Source organism: Corvus hawaiiensis, chromosome 11 (genome assembly GCF_020740725.1).
Source record: "Corvus hawaiiensis isolate bCorHaw1 chromosome 11, bCorHaw1.pri.cur, whole genome shotgun sequence".
In the NCBI taxonomy this organism is placed as follows: domain Eukaryota; kingdom Metazoa; phylum Chordata; class Aves; order Passeriformes; family Corvidae; genus Corvus; species Corvus hawaiiensis.
The window spans coordinates 15,075,190-15,096,915 of NC_063223.1; the positions used below are offsets into that span (position 1 = coordinate 15,075,190).

The window sequence follows — 21,726 nt, forward strand, 5'->3', positions numbered from 1 at the left end:
AGAGTATCAGATTTACCCATTAAGGCATCTTTTAAACAAATTTTGAGGCAAACGGGATACCTCTTTTTTCTTCCATTGTGTCAGGAACGTATTTCTGTTTAAAACAACTTGAAAGCAGCCAGCTCCTGGACAGGCTTCAGGTGCACTCTAACTGCACAATGTCCAGGTCCAGCACAATGCCCACACACTCTCACAGGTCTACAACAACAGATTAGGTTTCCCTGTTCAATTTGGCCTTGCCTAGTTTATTTAAGTCTCTTGATTGTAGAATAAATAATGTTCAGTGGCATTCTTGTAACTAGTTCCTGTCACTTCTGCTCCCTGTCACAGCCTCCTGGGAGGTGGGAGCATGCCACAGTGACCAGCCCAAAGCCATGTGATGAACACCCATCCTTAGAACTGGTAAGGGACAAAGCTGTGTGCTCCTACAGCAACGAATTTGGTCCCTCCCCTACACCAAGGCAATGATTTTTTGAGTCATAGTAATATCTTATCTTTAGGTTCTCTCCTTCCCAAAAGCCTGTTCAGACCCAGGCCAATCTTGACCAGACAGAAAAGCAGCAGAAATATTCACTAATAACACCCAGCCTGAACAAGCTTTGCTAATATAGAAGCACATGGCCAGCTATGTACATCCTCGGAAATAATTCTGTTTTAGCTTGGAATGAAAAGCTTCTTGCAACACTCACTGTGCAAGAAGCACGATGCAGTGGACACACACATATGTGTTATTTTTAAATCAACCTCACTGAAGCTCTCAGCTAGATCTATTGATGCCAAAATAAGCATCAGACAGTTGCATCTGGCTGTTTGTAACAGCCCAGGCAGTTTGACAGATTTTGCTAGAGGCTGCAAGAGATCCCTGCTCACCCAGAGGGTGGACACTTTATCTTTAGGAAAACCCCTTCTGTACGAGCAGCCAGATTACACAAGTCTCAAGCACGTCTTCTACACCCATCACATCCACTGTACCATGTTCAGAAGGCAGCTTTACATGCAGAACAACAGCAAAGAGAGGAGTCAAACACTCACCCGTGGCCAAACACTTGCTGGCATCCCCAGCTGGAGATGCCCGGATCCGATAGGGAGAGGCCGGGATATCATCTCCACCATACTTAACGCCAATTGTATAGCGGCCTGTTTTGTCAGGGACATAGGTGACTGTGTAAGTGCCATCCTTGTTGTCATGAATGTCCACTCTCTTGGGTTTGCCCTCTTGGTCCTGAGGAATGCAAACCAGAAGATTTAGATACTATGAAGGTTTTGAATTTCCTTAGCTGGGCATCAAATCTGTTCACAGCCATACTTAGGTGGTCTCAAACAGATACAGAACTGCAGCTTCTTGAAGTTTAAATATATTTTGCTCAAAGACTAGTAAGAAAAGTAGACTATTACGAGGAGGAAGGTTATCAGACCACTATAAAACAATCAGGGGTATCATTAACTACTCTTTGGTTAGTATGAGAATGTTTATAAGAGCAGCAAGCCATTTTAATAAGCTTTATATTAATTGTAAGAAGTTCGGGCGGGCTTCACTGTCATATTTCTACTGGAAATGAAGAAAACTTCCCAGGTCCCTGAGGCACAGACGGGCAGTCAGACTGTGCAGCTCTGTCCTGAGTAAGCACTGGGTAGCCTTAGGCAGCTGCTCCCTGACAGGTCAGAAGGGAGAGGGAAGCATTTCTGGAGTCTGCTATCAACCCCCCTGCATGAGGCATCCTGCTGCTGGCACACTGCAAAGTCTACAGTTAAAAGCAGGTCTGTGCAGTCCCTTCAACTACCATTTCTCATCAGCTGCAAAGCACGAAGCATTTTAGAAAGTCTTCCAAGCCTGCTTACAGGGAATCACATGTTGACTCCACTTTGTATTTTATAACTTAACACTGCCTGGGCTACAGTATAAGCTGCAAAGGACTTGAGATTTTAGGTACAGCACAAAAGAGCTTACTTCTTTCAGGAAGGCTTGTGAAATGTTTGACATTCAACAGCTCAGAACAAGAAACAAACAAATGCTGCCAGGAGGATCACCTGTGCACTTCTACCGTATCAGACTTGTGGAACTGGATCTTCAAAGCCGCAGCCAGGCTGGGAGCTCTGATAAGCATTTTGGATCCTTTAAGAGCACACTTGCACGCCAGAATAATGGCAACTGCTTTGGTGCACCTGAGCAGGCATTGAGACAGTACAGGAGCAAGAATGCAGAAGGGCCAGTACAACCAGCCATGCCGTGACCTCGGCATGCCAGAGCTGAGCTATGTGCTTTATGGTCCACTAAGCAGACACCTTTTTGCTGAGGCCACAGAGTCCAGGCACTAGAAACTTCAGAAAGAGTAGTAACAAAGATAAATCAAAACATTCCTGCAGTATCTCCTTAAGCAACTTATGACTTCTGGCAACCTTGAGAGACATCATAATGTGATGCTCAGAGTGGTCATTATCTCATGGCCTTGCTGAAATACACTGCTAGAACACTGTTTCCATTTCAAATGTTATTCCATTTCAATGTATTTTCATAATCTTACAAGCGACTACTTATCTCATTTTGGGCATTTGCAGAGTGTAAGGTTAGGCAAGAGCCAAACAGAGCATAGCTGATGACTAAGACAGAAGTTTCACAAAAGCACTCTCAAGAGCTCCACAAATGCAGAGTGCAAGACTCTCCTGTACCAAACCTTAGAGTCCAGTCAGCAGCCCAGTCTCCAGGACACTGGGTATGTGAGGATAAAGCTGCGGACACTTCTGAAAGGAGAGACTCATGCCCACCTAGAAAACATGTTTCCTTGGTTTTGTTACTCACCGTGATCTGTACAGCCAGAAGTCCCTGCCCAGCATCCTTAGCATCCACAGCAAACTCCACAGGCAGGCTGGCTAGAATGCCATAGGAACTGAGCCCTGGTCCACTCGCTGTCACTTTACTGGCATCATATGTAGGAAGCACCTTCACCTTGAAGGGACTTAAAGAGAAACCCATTATTTCCCCTCCTCCCAAGTCAATGGCTGCTAGTTGCTGCAGTACGCGTTGAGGTACATGTGGATACACTCCTCCTACAGTGTCTGCTGCAGGTGCAGTGGACTCAAAATATCACTGAACCCTGAAGTTGTGCAAGAAACTGCACTGGTTAAGTAGAAAGGACCACAGCCAGTCCTTAAATGGTGCTCATGTGCTGGGAGAACACAACTGGATTGTTAAATCTTCAGTTCTCCAAAGTTTCTCTTATCACCTTACCTTCGAGGAATCTCTTCATCAGCATATTTGACAGAGATCATGTAGGGTCCCTCCTGCATAGGGGTGTACACCACCGTGTGGGTGCCATCTCCATTGTCTACCACATTAACAGGTCCCACAACTCCTAAAAAAGCAAAAAATGTTTTTTTCAGCTGTGCTATTAAAATACAGTCATCTGCTGCACAAAGCTACAAGATGCACTGCTCATTTACAGCTGGCAACAAGCTAAATTTCAATGGGTTTTTTTTAATGAAAGCAACAGGCATGGATCAATGATCAGTTTCCCATATTTTGTATTCAAAGCCATTGACTTGAGATAGATTTGTTATCCACTGCTCTCTGGGCTCCCATCTTCTTGCTGTAAACAGAAGCTAGCATGAAAATACTGGAGAAAGATCTGCCTTTCGGTACAGTCTAGGTCAATTGCTAAAAGTGCATTGAAGATCTTTCAAGACAGAAAATGAGTAATGCTTATAATTGTCTGAACTGTCATTTGCAAGATTACTTATTATTACTGGGATTCACAGCACAGAATTGAGCCCTAAAGCCAGTTGGTGTGTAGCATTCACCAGCTGAGTCTTTCACAATCAGGTGTTTGGAAAGGCAGGCTTGCTGCCTAGGCAGGAACACCCTGCAAGCTGCCAAAGAACTAAGAAAGCAGGATCAATCATTTCAATTTGCATTAAGCTAAATCTACAACAGATTATGTGACATATCAGTTCAGATCAACACACAAAGCAGCCTACAATTACAAGTTGGCTTTAAAATATAGAAAGGATTAATAATAAAGCAAGCACAAAAGAAATGTATACAGTTGCCATGCACAGCCTAAAAGCAACACCTTTGGCTCCCATTCCCTCCTCCAGATGATTCTTGCTGCTGCTAACCGGATTTCCAAGAGCCAAAATTGCCAGTAGTTAGTGAGAGTTCAAACCTGTCTCAGTGTCACCCTTGGGACCACCTTTAAAGAAATCCGAAATTGCTTTCAATGGGGAGCGCCATCCCTGGGAATCCGTCTCATCCGCTAGAATTAAAGAAGTGTTACCTGCGGGGCACCTGCACAGCGGGACCTGACACTCCAATGGGGAGGCAGCTCTCACCTCCCAGCAAGGTGAAACTGGCAGCCAACAGGTACTCACTGCCAAGATACTGTGCCACTGAGACACGGCTTTCTAGGTTAATGCAAACACCATTAATGCTATCATTCAAGGGCCTTGTTGCTCTCTGGGGACCACTGGGAAGTTTCACTATGATTCAGAGACTCCTGCAATACACTGACACAGGTTTCCCAAGTCGCTGCTCACATGCTAGACCTGTGGATTTACTTTTTGATGTCTAAAACTTAACACACAATTGTTCACCGGTGATGGTTACTCACATCACTTCTCCCAGCCCTGAAGATTAGGCTAAAGCCATCAAAGACACTGTCCAAAGCAGCACCACCCAGGACACAGCTCTCCTTTCACAGCATGACACGTGGGTCAGCTGCCAAAGGGCACATGCCAGATGAACAGGAACAGAAGTAAATGCTCATTCAAGTGGCACTGCCACCCTTGCAAGCAGGGCCAGGACCATGTTACCTGCCCAAATACAGATATGGGCACAGTTAGATGGAATACTTTGGTTCTTACCTCTGGGTCCTGTCACCATCACCTCAAGAGGTGCTATTCCTGCCTTGCTGGCATCTACAGTGAAGGACTGGGGGATTTTGGCTCGGACAGCTGTTCCCAGACCTGGTCCTGCTATCTTCACCTTGCTGGGATCCACAACATCCTTCACAGGAACCTTGAAAGGACTGCCTGGAAGTTGACATAGCAAGTGTTAAACACAAGAAGTTAACAGTTACAGAGAACAAACAAAAGGTCTTTTCTCCCCACTTTTCCTTAGGCTTTTTTATTACTGTGCCTTTGCTGCAGGCAGGAATGACAACCCCACAGCTTCCACACTATCCCTCTGCTTCTGCAAAACTCAGAAGTATAGTGATGGTGCTTCTACATTTTCATATAATTGTTGACAACAATTCTGTTGTGATCCATCTGCTTCTCACACCTCAGGAAAAATAGCAAACATGAAAGAAACCAGAAGGGCAGATGAAGCATCATGGAGGCAATGCGTTTCCTTCATATCTTACCAAGTTCAGTAAGTCAACAAAGAAAATGGGACCAACAGGAAACATCCAATTTACATGCAACATACAATGCATGCACAGGTAAATGTCTGGTTTAGGGAACAGTTACTATGCTTTCTGCAGTGACCAAAAATTGCAGTGTTTAATAAAATCCCCATGACAGGATCACCCATTAGACCCTCTTACTGCAGAATAGGATCTTTTATGTACCCACATACCAAAGGGCTATTTTCATGACCTAAAGTATTACACACCACTTGTGCATAAGACCAGTTATTTGTCAAGGGTTAGTGTCCCTTTCCCTGTCCCACTCATCTGTACCCACTTGAGCAAATGCCACTGCCTTTTCTGCCTGAGTTCTGAGGAAAAGCAGAAAGTCAAAATCACATCAACATTTCATAGCACAAGGGAGATGCAGCCAACTGAGAGCTCCAAGTCCTTAATTTGACTTCTTCCCTCTTCTGAAAGCCACTGAGCAAGAGTTCTTACCAGGAATATGCTCTCCCCCATACGTGATGTTAACATCGTAATCTCCTGGAACATAAGGAACATACTCGGCACTGCAGCTCCCATCTTTGTTATCTTTACAGCTAATTTTAGATTCTGAAGGTCCTTCAACAGTTATTCCAAGGCCACCAATTCCTGCCCCTCTGTAAGACAGAAACACACATTGTTAGAATCACCTGCTTCTAATGGCAGCTTTGTAGCCTTCGTGTGCTCTGGCTGCATTTTCATCCTTTCTGGGAATATGGTGTCCTGACTTGCGATGTTCAGCCTTCAGCATGTGCTGACAGGCAAAGCTGTTCAGCACTAGCTGATTCACATTTTCCTAGAATTTTCTCCTCAGTAACTATCAATCCCTAATGTCAAATGTTTGCAGAGCAGAGTAGATGATGAGGTAGCACACAGTCATCAGCAGGACACAGCTCGGCCTTTTTATAAATATTTGTATGGAGTTCAGCATCCTGCATTGTGCACACCACTACACTCTTCCCCCCCTCAGATATTCCTTCAAGATCAAGCAGGCCCTGTCACCTGGTGACAACCGAAAAGGCATTTGGCTGATTTGTGAAAGCTTCTGTGAGTCCAGGTCCTTGGGCCTTCACACGTGATGGATGGCAGCCCTCTGTGACATTCACTCTGAAGGGACTACTTGGCACAGGCACACCATCGTACGTCACGCTGACTGTGTGCGGACCTGTTAAGAAGAGGGAAACATCTTCTGAATTCCCTAAACATGCTCATAATTTAACATCATTCTACAAGATGCTACAGACTTAAATGTCAGTTTATGGGTAAGTGTTTCCTCCTGCATTTCACAAGATTTCACTAGTGTTTTGTAACTGAGATGCCATCTACACGCTGTTCTTTTAAAGCCAAGTTACCGTAAAAGTCAGTTCTTCAAGTTCAAGTAGAGCTACTCCCTGCAGAACTAGCTCTTCTACTGGCAGACCTCTTGCAAAGATGCCAACAAGTTACTGGCACACCTCAGGGGTTTGCCAAATGAAAGTAGCAGAAGAGCTGCTTGCTCTCGGTTTTCCCCTTTCAAGTAAAAGAAAACAAGCCCTGCGGTTACCCTTTTCAAATGGTGTGTACTCCACTGAATATGTTCCATCGGCATTGTCTTGGATGAGACAGTCTGTGGGGGAGCCAGATGGGCTCGTGATCTGTGTCCTGATGTGGTCACCACCAGCCTTTGTTAAAGGTCGAGCATCCACAGTGAACTCAGTCGTAGCTTCTCGGAAGACGTCTGCAGGAAACATTTTGAAGAGTCACTTCAAGAAGTGCATATATTCTCAACAACAAAACATTTCGTGAAGCAGCATGATAAACAACTTAGCTGGGAACATGAGACTCCCTCCTGTCCAAGGATCACCATGGAAACATGCAAGGCTTTTACAACTTTCAATGCTCAGAATACTCAAAAAGAACTGCAAGTCCTACAAACTCTGATAACAACAATTATTCTCACCTTTTCCTTCCACACCTGGCCCAAACACTTTAACTCTGCTTGTGTCCACAGCTGGCTCCACTTTGACCCGGGCTGGGAATTTAGGCACTTGCTCTCCTCCATATCTCATCTTGATTGTGTACATGCCAGCCGAGAGAGGCACGTAGGTAACGACATAGGTTCCGTCTTTGTTATCATCGATCTGGACCTCAGCTTTGGAGCCAGTATCTGACACCATGTCCACCCGCAGGTCCCCAGGGCCCGCTTCCGTGCAGTCGACATTCAGCAGCCCTGCCTCGCCCACTTTACCACGCTCCAGACCTGGGCCTGTGGCAATGACTTTAGAGACATCAAATGGCATTTCTATATCTGCCTTAAAGGGTGAACCGGGAATGTGAACTTCTTCAAAGAGGATGTTTACAAAATACTCTCCAGGCTTCGTAGGCAGGTACGAGACAGAGCAGGTTCCATCGCCATTGTCCGAACACTCAATTTTAGCTTCACATGGGCCTTCTACTGTCAAACCCAAACCTCCAGTTCCTGCCCCTTTAGTATCTATTGTGAACTGGGCTGGTTTTCCAACGAGGCCACCTCGAAGACCTGGACCATGAGCTTTTACCTAGAAGAGAATATGCAGTTGAGCTAAACTGCCTTTTCCATGTTATTGCCAGAAGACTGCCTAGTTAGACTTGTTTGTATGCGGGACTCAATTAACAGGCTCTTAAAAACACACAGAAGGCACTGTTCTCCTTGCCACTCATCCCATTTTTACTGTAAAGTTGGTACTCCTCCTCCAAAGAGGTTTCTAGGCAAGGATATTTGTAATTTCACCATAGCTGTTTTTATATAGCCGTGGGAAATAAAAGGTGGAAATTTTAAACTATTTGATGGCTGGACAAATGTTTTTCCTGAAATATATTTCCTTAGAAAAAAGTATCTTAATATATCAGAGATGCTTATCAGAAAGATTCCTATTAAATTAGGAGCAATGCTTAAGTTTACCACACTATGCAGGATGCTTGCCATATTTTTGATTAGCTCAATGGTTTTTTTAAATACAGTGTTACAGGAATGAATTCTACAAGTCCTAGAGGCTTCAAAAGGAATCACTGAGTGCTCTGAGTAAGGCCATTCTGTTTTGGCCAAGACCAAGCCAAGTCTCATGCAATAGCCCACAATTCAGTTTTCAGGTATCAGTTGCTGTTACAGCCCTATACCACTCACTTACCTTGGAGGGGTCTGGAGGTAATGTGGCCTCCACAGTGTAGGGGCTCCCTGGGATTGGGTTGCCATCATAACTCACATCCACCACATACAGTCCTTCTTCCCGTGGGATGTATTTTGCAGTGCTGCACTCCTTACCCAGAACTGGTTCCACCAGACATGGCACAGCCTTCCTCATAGGACTGGAAATACTAACCTCCAGTTTACCCTGCCCACCTGCTCCTTTGGTATCAATTACAAATTCCTGATCCTTCCCTACTTCCACTCCTGAAAAAGACAAAACCCATATTACATTACTTACTTAACATCAGACAGTGGTCCAAGGAATCTCCCATGCACATATCACTGAGGGAGCAGGTATTGCCAGAGCCCTGCCCAGTTTACATCCCTCTGCAAGCAAAAACCCCTCCCAAGCCAAACAAAAAAAAACCCCAACTAAAATCAAATGCTTTAGTTAATTGATGCTACAAAGCTATAGGGGAAACAAGCCTGTAAGATGTGGTCTGACAGTATCAGAGGCTCATTTCAGGAAAGCAACATATTTCACTGCCTTAAGTTCTTCCACTTCAGGAAAACAAAAAGACTGTATGAATGACACTGTGAACTGTAGCAGTCTGACACATTTAAACAAACAGCCATCTAGCCCTCAGGGAAACAGATTTCATCAGTGAGTGCTCAGCCTGGTGAAGCATCCAGCTCTGTTCACCACAAAGGACCAAACCCCAGACACACATTTTGTCCACATAACTATGTAATCTTTGCAAAAAAGAAAAAAAAAAAAAATCTAAATTAAAATTCAGTCCTCATGAGGACTGAGTGGTCAAGTTGTAAAGTTGGAGCTGGTTGATGCCCAGCTGTAGCAAGTTAAAAAGGAGATTGTTTTGCCAGCTCCTGTTCCAGCAGGACATGTTGCCTATCACCAAGACTCCAGAGACCCTTCAGAGGCTTCCAGCCCACAGGTACTTACTGTTTTCGAGTCCATTGACCTTAACTTTGCTTAGGTCTAGAGGAGCAGCAACGCCCACCGTGAAAGGGCTTTTAGGGATAGGATCACCACCGTAAGTCACCAAAACCTTCATTGGACCCTAGTTGGAGAATTTACAAATTAGCTCAGTTCCCCACTTCGTACAGACACACCAACACCCAAGCAGTACATAACCACATCAACTAATCCATTTTATCTGGCCACAGCCAAACTTACTGATTTATGGACACTAAAGCTCTCACACCACTGCAGCCCTTCAAAGTACTAAATGGTTTTTATTTAATACAGGAAGAGAGAAAAAGACAGTTCTTTCCAACATTTAATTAGACTATATCCAAGCTGCCTGGCAAAGGCTCTAGCTCAGGCTGGCTCCCACCCTCCCGGCGCTCAGATCCGACAGCTGAATGAATGTCCCACTGCTCCAGACCAGGTATCCCCTTCCACCACATGGAGAGGCCAAAGCTAAGACTGCAAAGAGGCCGTATTATTACAGCATCTGAAATACCAGGAGTTTAAGCTCTATAAGTCAGAAAGATTAATGCTCTTGTGTATTTTGGCTGGAATGCTGCACAGCCATGGCAAGCTCCAGCCCCACGATGTGTGCTCCTTTTATTCTCTCCTACCGCAGTCCATATTTTAGCTATAGTCACTGTTTGCTTACTTTTCATTCTTGGCTGGTTCGGCTCCCAAGTGAAATAATCACGGATATTTCATGCAAGCTAGTGAATAGCTTCCATGATTATTTTTGGTTGTTTTTAGAAAACACACACATGGGTAGCTGTAGCAACACCACGAGATAGATAAGACCGAATAAACAGCATTAAACCAAGGCTCCTCTGCGGCTGACGCTGCCCCTCAGGAATTTAACTACCTACTCCATCCTTCCCCTGCTCTGAAGAGTCCAGAGTCTCATTCATAAGCTACTGCTTAGGAACCTGAGCAAGACAGGGTCCAGGAAAGACCTATGTGCTCACAGCGTGGAGGGACAATGAGGCTACTCTAATTACTGAGCAGTCTATCTTCACCTCTCTTTAACCACTGCTCTCCTGCCACTGCTGTCCACAAGCATCTCCTGTAAGCCCACAGCTCCTCCATGACCCGTGGTACTTCTCCAGATGGAAGACCCAAGCGAGAAACCTGGTTTGGGCATCTTAGCTTGTTTTACCAGTGCTTTTCAGGTGAAACACAGCAATCTGGTACTGCTCATAAACACATGGAGTACAGAGGAGTGCTCCCTTCTGTGTACCAACCCTGACTGAACAAGCAAAGCCTCTCCAAAAAGGCACGCCAGCCATATCCTGAGATCATGTAACTGCTTTATCCAAAAACAAATGCTAGCTCTATGGTGCTTCCAAGAATTCTAATCCAGCATTATTATACTGCAGTCTTCCTTATCAGACCACTTTCACATAGCTCCATTCAAGGAAGCTGGGGTAGATGACCTAGTAGCTCATTTGGTTGTTAAGGAGAGTAAGAGCAGCAAAACACTTTCATCTCAGCACCAGAGCACCTATGTCCTCAGAAATACAAGATTCGTGCATTCTGGTGTTTAGCAGCCCTTTACAAACATGCAAGTACAGCATAAGGAAAAATATCTCCAGTTATTAGCAGCTTCCACTTTCAGCTCTTTAATGGTGTTGCTAGGAAGCACCTCTGTGAAATCAAGTCAGACTCGATTTTTTCCAACCTAAGGGCAAACCTCAACTGCAGACAAATACTTTGATGCATTTAATCTGCAGCTCAGCTTCCCTCCTCAGCAACAACTTCTTCGCTTTTCTACTGGGAGCTAGTGCAAACCCAAACCCTTCTTTTTGTCCCTGCTCAGGTTTGCACTCCAGCTCCTGATATGAGCAGCTTGCTGACAGGCAGCACTCTACAACCCCAACTCTGCAGGACTGTGGCAGCCCAGGGCAGCTGGGGCAGCAGTCAGCTCCATTGTGGAGTCTAAGAAGCTTTGCCACTTTTCTTCTTCAACTGATAAGGTATAGAATGGCAATGTGAGCTGTGTGCTACCACTTCAATATCTCTCTTTTCCAGAGAAAATAAAACAGTGGCAAGCTATCAATAACTACACCAGAAAAATTGGATTACCCCTTTCCAATTCCGATTGTACTGCAGGCTTTAGGGATCCTGGGGAACAGGACACCCTGCCAATTTTTTCTGCTTTTCTGTCTGTGCACAGGTACTAGGGAGGGAGGTCATTGCACTACAGCAACATGAGTTGTTCACTCTTGTACTCCTGCAAGAGTCGGACTTACCTGCTGTATGGGCGTGTACCTAACAGTGTGGGAATAGTCATAGTTGTCAATGATATCCAGATCCATCACTGCCTCTCCCGGCACTGAGCTGCTGAACTGCACATCCAGTGGTGCTTTTCCAGCTCCCTTGGTGAACACAGTGAAGTGTGTTGGTTTGCCATTTTCCACACCTAAAGAAATATGTTAATTGTAATTTACACCCAGCTCACACATAGAAACTCTTCTCAAGAAGCATTCAGTACCAATAAAGCCCAGTGAAGAAAAATGCCAAAGGAAAGGCGTTGTTTCCAACTGCCTGACACCACACCCTGCTGCTGCACCCCAGCAATGCTCGGCCAGGCTGTGACCACCCTGCAACAGCTCCTCATGGTCCAGTACTGGCCACACTACATGAACCCAGCTCTCACCAGTTTTGTTCAGTCCAGGTCCTTCAGCTTTCACTTTGCTGGCATCGTGCGAGGGGTCCACTTTCACTCTGAACGGGCTTGCAGGAATTTCCTGCAACAGAAACACAACCCCAAAAATAACCAGGTCACTCTTCACTAGCCAAAATCAGATAATAATTTTAAAATAATTCTGCTCTAATTCCAGCATCCTGAGTAAAATTTCACCTCACTTAAACATTGCCTTACTGAGTAGTATAATTCAAAATCTAGGGCAAAGTTAACAGCTGGAATTTTGTCCCTCTCTGTTTTTTATTTTTAAGGAAAACTTTTTTCCCTTATTTTCTTTGAAAGTCACTTAGGCTTTTTTCCTTTAGAAAGCAGCCTTGCCCCACCATGGAGACCACACTCATTATGCCAATCTAACACATTGCACTTAAACTTCAGTGTCCCCAGCCAACTCCTCTCCAAGTATTACAAAAGAAGTTTCCGTTTTTTACACTGCTACAGAAACAGTGACCAGACAAAGTGCATGTGAACTGACATGGAAGGAGCCAGCTGTGAACTGGCACATGCATGGTGATCAAAGAGCAGATAAACAGATTCTAGAAACATCAGGCTGCAAAATGAAGATTACAAACCTCTCCTGCAAAAAGCACTTTAATAGTGTAGCGCCCGGCAGCAGGGGGTGAGTATTTCACTGTGAACGTATCATTAGCATTGTGAATGATGTCGAAATCTATGTCCTCTTCCTCATTGCTGACCACACGAGCATCACACTTAATTCCAACACTGACATCACCTAGGAAAAGCAAGTGGAGGTTTTGCTACTGGACAGACATTACCAGCCAAACAGCCAGACCATTCCCATTTCTAGTTGTTGAGTCATCATGTTAACTAATGTAACAGACCAGATCACAAGTCACTGCAATGTTCTGCTTCCAAGGTTTTTCCACTACACAAGGAAAATCAGCATGGAACAGTACATAATCCCCTCCTTGCATGACCTGTGATTCTGATACCACAGAACAGCCCTGGCTGCCTTTACCTTCTCCTGCATCTGTGCAGTCTACAGTGAAGTGGGTTGGCTCACTTGCTTTCAGGCCAGTTCTCTCCACACCAGGTCCAAACACTTTGACTTTCTGAGGATGACTCCCTTGACCTATAAGGACCTACACAAATTCACAAGGGTCAGGATCGCACATCTCCGTCACACTCAAGATCATAGCCAAGTCAGAGCATTGTTTGGAGCTACAGGAAAACAGATGCAAATGAATGGCCCCAAATATCCCAGGCTGCAGCTGGGCTGATAGGAAACCACCATGTGAGCTTGTAAAAACAGAAAGATTTATACAAGTGGAGAGATTCCTAAAAAAATGGAGCAGAAGGGCACACCTTCTTGAAATTCACAGAAGGGTTTTATCATCCTAACAAGTAGTTGTGAGCACCAATGTCCTATTTGGCTAGAACTAAGAACTATCTCTGTACTTACCCTAAATGGGCTATTGGGCACATTGGCTCCTCCCCAGACAACAGAAATTGTATGTTTGATTGGTTTAACTGGCACGTAGGAGCAGGCAAACACACCATCAGGCTTGCTCTTTATCTGGATATCAATAGGGTTTCCTTCTCCATCCTAAAAAGCAGTAATACAAGCAGAAGGTTCAGGCACTTCAAGTATGTTTGCATAGTTTGAACAGCCCAAGACTGTTCCAAAATGTGTCAGGTTTTTCAGAACTGCAGCTCAGAAATACTGAAGAAATGTGAAATTTACACTACTTTAAGTCTTCCTCATCTAACACTTGCTCATTCATACACCATCCTACAACACATAGAAAATTCACAGGTTCAGAGACACTTCAGTGCTTCCAAATGACAACTCAAGGAAACTACACCTTGCTTTGCTGAGGAGACTCCAAGTAAGGAAGCAAAGCCATGTACTTCATACACCACAGAGAAGTCACTTTGTCTTCAGTTGTTGCCTGACTACATTACACAGATCAAAGCACAGAGCTGTGAGTGAATTACACATGCCCAGAATTAAGTGGCATGTAAGCAAGTAGAAATACTTAAGGCATTTTTCTAAACAGTATTAAAGCCCTTTTGCTGCAGTTTCACACAGCTGCCTTTGGGTTTTTACCTGTGCATACATCTTCAGAGGTGCTTTCCCAGCGTCCTTGGTTTCAACTGTGAACTCAGCAGGATTGTTCACTATACAGCCAGTCCTCTCCAAGCCCGGGCCGTAAGCCTTCACCTAAAAGGGCACCTCAAGAGTATTAGTTTGCAGTTCAGAAAGAGAAGCAAAACTAAGTGATTTATGTATGAAGACCTGCCCCCTCCACAAACCCCATGAAGCATGTGATACTACTTCAGCAAGTTTTCATTACATTAAATCAAAACCACAACAGTGTTATTAGAAAAAGCTGGGGAATATCTGGCTGGGTAATACCTTGGCAAATTCAGAGCTTTAAGCAGAGGTAGCTTAAGAGTCTGCTACCAGAATCCTTCAGAAACATCTCTGTAGTTACACCAAACTATATAAAATATAGCATCCACTGTAGTTACACCAAAGACGTGCTATGCCATGGGTGAACTTCTATGCCCCACCTTATCCGCATTGAAGTCTCCTGAAGCCGGGCGAATGAAGGCCATGTAAGGGCTGTCTTTTATGTCCTCATCATCACACATGATGTGCACAGCATATTCACCAGGCTCTTTGGGCCAATACTTCACATCACATGAGCCATCGTTCTTGTCATCACACTCAATTTTAGCCTGAGAAGGGCCTTCTATTGCAAAGCCTGAAAAAGGAACAAGTAGGTTCCTCACGTTAGGTTTGTGGTGGCTGCTAACACCACTTCCACAAATAGCTTTTTGTTAGCCATAACCACACCTGATCTCTCAATCACCCTTCTTCAGCAATACAGGAGATAATCCATCATCCATCATTCCCTTCTGGATCTCATCCCACAAAAGCACAGATTAACACTCTCCATCACACATACTCCTGTCTCTAGGACTTGCCTTTGATACTCTGATAGACGTTTCTGTTTAGACCACAACATCTTACAGACATGTTTTTTTTACTGTTGGGAAACCTATTGTTTCTCATGAGTTCGTTGCTGGCATTGCAAGATGCAAATATTTCAGGGAAACTAAGTCAAGTAACATACCAAGAGAGCCAACTTCTGTGCCAATGGACTCGACCACGAAGTCGGCCGACTTGCCCACAATTCCCTCATGCAGTCCTGGCCCCCAGGCTCGCACTTTCTGAGGACCTGCTTCATGACCCACTTGAACTTCAAAGGGGCTACAAGAGAAAAACGAGGCATGGCATTAGAAATGAGGGCAAATATAGCATCCATGTTTTTCCCCAGGCATTTTAATGAGGCTTTACATTGGATTTTCCAAATTAATAGATGCTACCATGTGGTGGCACAGTGCCCAGCCGAGTGTCTTTCTAGCAGAGAGGTCATCCAACTCATCACGTTCTTACATCTTCCACCACAAATCCTGCGTGTCAAATACTTGCTCTGCTTGCTATAGCCCTGGACACTGAAATAACATATCCCTTCAAAATCTTACAGCAAAGTCCAAGCTGCATGATCCACCATGTTTTATTAGTTTTTTTTGTTCCTGATTTTGGGTTAGAAAGACTGATGCAAATCACCCTTCAGAGCTTTGTCAAGCTGCTGCAGCCCTAAAACAGGCTGTTAAAAATAAAATGTTACAACAAGTTTGCCACTGACTTGTCTCCCCACTGCTTTCTCAAAGGTCAGTGTTGCTTTAAAAGCCCACCAGCTACACAACCCACCGAAGGACACAAAAATGCCCAAAAAGCTACTTTTAACTCACCTTTTTGGGATGTTTTGTCCACCCCATGTAATTGTGACAACGTACTTCCCTGGGGTAGCTGGATAATATTCAAATGCATATATACCATCCATAAAGCCTTTTTGTTTCACCAACTCCTCCAAGCCCTCTGTTGAAAGATCAGTTCAGCATTAAACTTAACAGTTTCCATCCTGCTTTCAATTACTCAGACAAGTTCATGTTTTCTAGTATTTATTTTAGCTTGCAAGAATAAATTTCTTCCACCAGAAAAAAAAAAGGTCAGGTTATAAGGGAAGTTAGTTCTAGCTGCCCTCTAGGACAAAGACAGCAAACACTTCCAGAAGAAATACAGCAGAAAGTATTTTAAGTTACCAGACTTAATAAGTTCCCTTGTGTTTTATTTTCTTAGTCTGCAGTATGATGCGTGTCATATGTTAAAACAAAAAAGCTTAACATTCGTCAGACTTTGTAACCACAAGTATGCAGGGAATGCCTACTTTTCATTTTCTTCAAGATGAAGAATTTAGGAAGAAAAGCTTAATACACTAAAATTTACATCGATACGTCTGTTGCTTTTTTTCCCCCCAGCCTCACGAAGCCACACAGTCAGAGCTCTGTGTGTGTGGAGGAGGTGAAGGCAATACAATGCACCTTTGAGTGCTGCCCCAGGCGGGGGGAGGTGGCGGGCTCAGAGTACCACACAGGACTGCTGCTGGCAGCTGCATGAGCCAGCGGCTCCTGTGCTCCCATCCTCCCAGCCTGCCAGGCAGAGGGGCCACATCCAGAGCTCAGGACACACCAAGGCACCTGGGGATAGATCCTGACACATGGTCTCTGTCAGCCTATAGGTTTCCTTTCCTCCCCCGCTTGCGTGCCCAAGCGGCTTGTGCCACCAGGAATACTGCTCTGAGCCATTCCCAGCTTTATGACAGCAGGATTTCCATCCTGCCACAGACCCTGGCATGTGACTTGCTTCCACAGATTGGATGAAGATGCAGTGTGTACCCATAAAGCTTAGAGGCCACAGCAGGCAGATGCATGGATTTCCTCAGTTTTGCTAACTGATGCATTAAAATGGAAAGAACTAAAACCAGATATAATCTTAACCAGCCCTGCAGATCAAAACCTCCCCACTAGACACAAAGTAACAATAAACCCTTCTGAAATCTGGCTTTTTATACAGATCCCATCAGTTCCATCAGGACACCATCTCCTTCCTGCTCTTCCTTTTCCCAGGCTCTGCTCCTTTCCATTCTCCAAAACACATGCACAGCACAGACTCACTCCAGCACTCACTTGGTCCCTTTATAGTCACTCCAAGGTCTCCGCTCCCTGCTGCTCTTGTATCAACCTTGAAGTCGGCCGTCTCCCTGATGCGGACGCCCTTGGGCTGTAGACCTCGACCAGTGGCACGACAGGCGTTGGGGTTGCAAGCTGCAAGGCAATTTCAGGCATTACTACTGTCTCTGATCTCAACATACAGGTAGCCTAGCCAGCCTGGGACAACCTTTAGTTTAATGTTGACTCAGGGCAACCACAGCTTAGCTTTCAGCACAAGGTTATAGAATTAAGGCAGACAGACAGGAGTCTGCCCAGCCACTGTCTATACTCCCTGGCTTTTAGGCAATAGCAGTTGGTGCAGCCAGGCAACACTGACCCCCTCCAAGGCCATTTCTTAGAATGGTTACAAACACTGAAGCCCTGCTGCTTTCCAATTCAGTGCCAGTTATCAATACAAGACTTTTACACAGCTATCACACAGAGATATTTACTACAGACACAACCTTCCTGACGCCTTTCACACTGAGGCCCACTGCAGCGTGGGGTGAAGGGTCCCTTTTGCAGATAAGCCCCAGTGAACAGTATTATTGTGCTGATCTTTGAGAAGCACATGACTGGGATAACTGCTATTAGCAAAGCTGAGTTTTGCCTGTGCTTTGTTAAAAGACATCGCATCAAGCCCCCTCTGCTTGTCAGAGTTCACACTTTCACAGAAGCAAAGCCACCAAGCCCTCTGCAGACTGGAGCAGCCATGGGTAGGGGCAGGAGATTACACTTGGCTTAGGCTGATCTTGGCCTCTCTACTCCAAGCACTTCTCTGGACCTGCAGAGTGGCTGCAGAAATAAAGTACCACACACTTATGAACAGTTTTCATTACACAATCCCAGCTGTCATAAGGTCTTCAACGCCAGAGACTTGAGAGGTTTGAAGAGACTTACAAACAACCACAGCTTCCCAGCACTGTAAACCAAACATGCATTTTCCCCAAACACACTGTGCTTACAGCAGGAGCACAAGTCTGTCAAGCAGCTTGTTAGGTTCTCACTCACTACAACAGCTTACAGGTTTTCCCCTCACCCCTGCAGCAGCCAACATCGCCCCTGTATCTTATACCGGACGGTGTGAGCAGGGATCGTGTGCCATCTGCCAGCTCTGAAAGCTCAGTGGGAACACACAGGAGCGTGGCTGACGTGGAGTGGGAACAGCTTGCAGAGCACTTACACAGCTGCATCAGGCAGCCTGTGGTTAAGCCAGTTTCACTGACTGGGTCACACAAAGCTTCAGTTCACTTGCAACTTTCCTCCCCAGTCCCAACAAAACCAAAAACCCTTTTGGCTGGGACAAGCTGCAGGCTAGAAGCTTACAAAAAGCAAACATGACGGAGCATCCTGCACACCTCTTACCAACTATGAAGCCATTAGCAGTGAAGTCCAAAATTCCACAAATGGAGGGTAGCTCAGGAGAGATGAGCAGAGATCTAAAAGCATAGGAGCACGTAAGGATGGAACAGAAAGCAAATTAGGTGTCCGTTAAGGAGGAAAACAGTAAATACAGTCATTTGAGGAACAAGGGTGGAAAACAGCAAGACACTGCATAGCTACATAAATTACTCAAAAAAATACAAAGGGCAGCTTAACATTTGTAAGTCTAGGCAGAAAGGAAACTAGCAACAAAAGCCATATTACTGTTAGAGAGCACTGGTTTACTCAGAGTATCCAGGTGATCCACTGAAACAGGACCAAGATGTTGAAAGGTACAGAGAATGTAAAAGGCAAGATCCAAGCATTTTCTGTGATCACATCCAAGGAGAAAAGTGGCCATCTACATTTATACGCATTTTGAAAAAACATACCCTCTCCAACGAGAACAGTGCAAGGAGTTTTGGGAATTGCCTCCCCTGCAAAAGTCACTTTGACAATGTGAGGACCAGCTTGAACAGGTTTGTAGGTGCAACGGTAGACTTGGTTGCCTTTGTCTTCCACCACAACTTCAGCAAGGCTTCTCCCCTGAGGATCCTCCACTTCCACAATCACGTCACCCACACCAGCACCTGCAAAGGAAACAAGCCCAGCTGAGTCTTGGCTTCCCCAGCAGCAACAGGCACTGTGTTTCAGACCACCACCAGCTGTCTGGGCTCAGCCAGCCATCCTCTGCTGCCAGTGCTAGGCACAGTCTCTGTGTTCAGCTTTTGCTGACAGCAACCAAACATTTGAGCAGGGAGTGGGCAAGACAGGATAGTGGCATGTCCATGAAGTCAAACTGACAGGGCTCTGCTGCTCCAGCCACAGGGTTTCACAACACAGTACTGAATATACACAGCCTGGTTACCCTATGGCTACCACCCTGTAGCACCTCTATCGAAGATCAGCCCGCAGCTTTTCCAGTCAGTTCAATCTCTCAAGCTTTGAAGTGGTTTAGATTAAGAGATTGGACAAATGAATGCTGGTCTGACAAAGATCCTCTCTGCTGGACTATATGTATTCACTTTTGTTCAGACACCTGCTTCTCTCATCTTTTTCAACTCACCATCCAAGAAAAACAGTTTTCTATACACTTTCAGAGGCCAGACATGTCTTTACATGATTCAGACCACTCCCTCTCCCAATTAGAGGCTGAACATAGTACTTCCCTCACTATAACCACATTTAATTTTATTCCTAAGCTCCCTCAGGCAGAAGGCAATTTAAAATATGCTACTCAGCATATTTTGGTGTTTAAATGCTACAAGTAACTGCCCTAAGTAGTTTCACATTGTTCTAAATGAATTAACATTTGTAGCATCTTATTGACTCATTCCTCTAGGCTACAGCATTGGCCTAATAGCAGGTAACAAATAATGTGATGGAGATGCCCTAATGAAGATAGTAGCCCTCTAATAATTACAATAGAGGTTGAAACCAGTTCATCATTGAAGTATGAACTCAAAGTAACACTGCAGCAGGTTCTTTCTGTAGAGCTAAATACAGAACGCACTATGCGTTTACAGTTTGCTCACAGTTTATCCTTCACATTTATGTTCAACCTGTCACATTCCTGTTTAAAACAAGTCAGGGAAAGAAACCAGACAGAGACTTGACTGCTGCCATCCAGCAAATTCATGGCAAATTTCTGGGTCAGGCTTAGTGCCCTCTTGCCCCAGCTTGGCTCCACACTTCAAATATTTCATACACACCTGAAGCCTTCAGAGCAGCCCAGCTGTTATGTCACCTATGAGCTTGATGGGGCTACAAATCCTCATGCACTTTTCAGCTTTATTTCTCCAAGGCCTTAGGTTCTCACATTTGAGGAAACTGCAGGATTTCCATCATCATTCATCCTGCTTACCTGCTGTGTAGAGGTCAAAGTAGGTAGGCTTATTGGCAATGTTCCCTGCTGCCTCCAGTCCCGGTCCCTTTGCTGTCACTTTGCTTGCATCTCCCTGGGCTTTGTCAACATTCACTTCAAATGGGCTCTTCGAGATGTGCTGCCCAGCAAACAGGACTGAAACCTAGAGACAGACAGCATCAGCTCGGACCACCAGGCAGAGGCAGAGCTCAGATCACCACCATAAAGCCAAGAGCAGGCCCAAGCACCTCCATTCCTAACACAAAGAGTCTTTCCCTCAAAGGTGAGGGACCATCCATCCCACAACCCTCATCACATCCATGCAGTCTAACTGCTGGCCACCTCCTTAAAGTTCTCTTGATTACAGAGTCAGCCACACCAGCATGGAAGCTTACATCAGGACGTGCCAATACGAGGTGGATCTTCATCAAGCAATAAGGTGGCAGCAGAAGTTGCATTTTATCATTTCAGGCTGGCTGTGGGGACCAGCCACTCTGGAAAGTGTCAAAGCAATAGGATCCACCATCATAAACCTGCTTCTGTGGGCATCCAGGGACAAAGGGAGGGAACCCTTCTCTGCAAAACCCCTATAGTGTACGGTACCATCAGCAAAGAGATACCTTATAGAAACAACCTGTTGTTTTCATCTGCATCTCTGACTGGCTTTGTGAGTTGGACAAAGTGGCCCCATGTGAGAGGAGAGCCACCTGTAGCACTAGATACCCAAACACAAATGCACTTTCTCCCAATACACACTTCTTTCCCCATTGACAAGGGGAGCAGCCCAAAAGCCAGATGGAGAACTAAGGCCACATCAATTTAACTCTTCTTCAGGATGCCTGAGGTGGCTCTTACCCATCAGTGAACAGGGAGCCCTCAGGGGCTCACATTAACAACCAGCAGAGCAGCGTGTCTAGCAAGAGAATACTGGTTATTGACACACAACGCACCTTGTGAGGTCCAGTAACCCTTGGAACATACTGCACCGAGTAGGTCTTGTTTTTGTCACTGGACGGCGTTATCTTCGCCTAGGAGAGAAAACACATCCATCATCGAGCTGTGCCTACGCACGCCAGCTAAACTGTTTTCTGATACTACAAACAATTTCCAGAGTCAGCAATGTTAGACACT

The 21,726-nt window shown here is 45.1% G+C and overlaps 1 protein-coding gene across 3 annotated transcripts in view; it reads right to left on the reverse strand.

Annotated features, from left to right (window-relative positions):
• FLNB (filamin B) overlaps window positions 1-21,726 on the reverse strand; it is a 72,008-nt gene that overhangs the window by 19,966 nt on the left and 30,316 nt on the right. For all 3 annotated transcript variants that reach the window (XM_048315259.1, XM_048315260.1, XM_048315261.1), the window contains exons 6-28: window positions 21,546-21,623; window positions 20,596-20,758; window positions 19,124-19,321; window positions 17,286-17,423; window positions 16,011-16,137; window positions 15,329-15,465; window positions 14,763-14,956; window positions 14,296-14,409; window positions 13,648-13,791; window positions 13,204-13,327; window positions 12,797-12,957; window positions 12,180-12,270; window positions 11,773-11,942; window positions 9,497-9,614; window positions 8,534-8,796; window positions 7,327-7,924; window positions 6,931-7,104; window positions 6,390-6,552; window positions 5,844-6,004; window positions 4,858-5,025; window positions 3,227-3,350; window positions 2,798-2,954; window positions 1,033-1,222 (exon numbers count right to left, since the gene is read on the reverse strand). In XM_048315259.1, coding sequence (XP_048171216.1) covers window positions 1,033-1,222; window positions 2,798-2,954; window positions 3,227-3,350; window positions 4,858-5,025; window positions 5,844-6,004; window positions 6,390-6,552; window positions 6,931-7,104; window positions 7,327-7,924; window positions 8,534-8,796; window positions 9,497-9,614; window positions 11,773-11,942; window positions 12,180-12,270; window positions 12,797-12,957; window positions 13,204-13,327; window positions 13,648-13,791; window positions 14,296-14,409; window positions 14,763-14,956; window positions 15,329-15,465; window positions 16,011-16,137; window positions 17,286-17,423; window positions 19,124-19,321; window positions 20,596-20,758; window positions 21,546-21,623 — 3,955 coding nt within the window. The remainder of the gene's footprint in view (window positions 1-1,032; window positions 1,223-2,797; window positions 2,955-3,226; window positions 3,351-4,857; window positions 5,026-5,843; window positions 6,005-6,389; window positions 6,553-6,930; window positions 7,105-7,326; window positions 7,925-8,533; window positions 8,797-9,496; window positions 9,615-11,772; window positions 11,943-12,179; window positions 12,271-12,796; window positions 12,958-13,203; window positions 13,328-13,647; window positions 13,792-14,295; window positions 14,410-14,762; window positions 14,957-15,328; window positions 15,466-16,010; window positions 16,138-17,285; window positions 17,424-19,123; window positions 19,322-20,595; window positions 20,759-21,545; window positions 21,624-21,726) is intronic.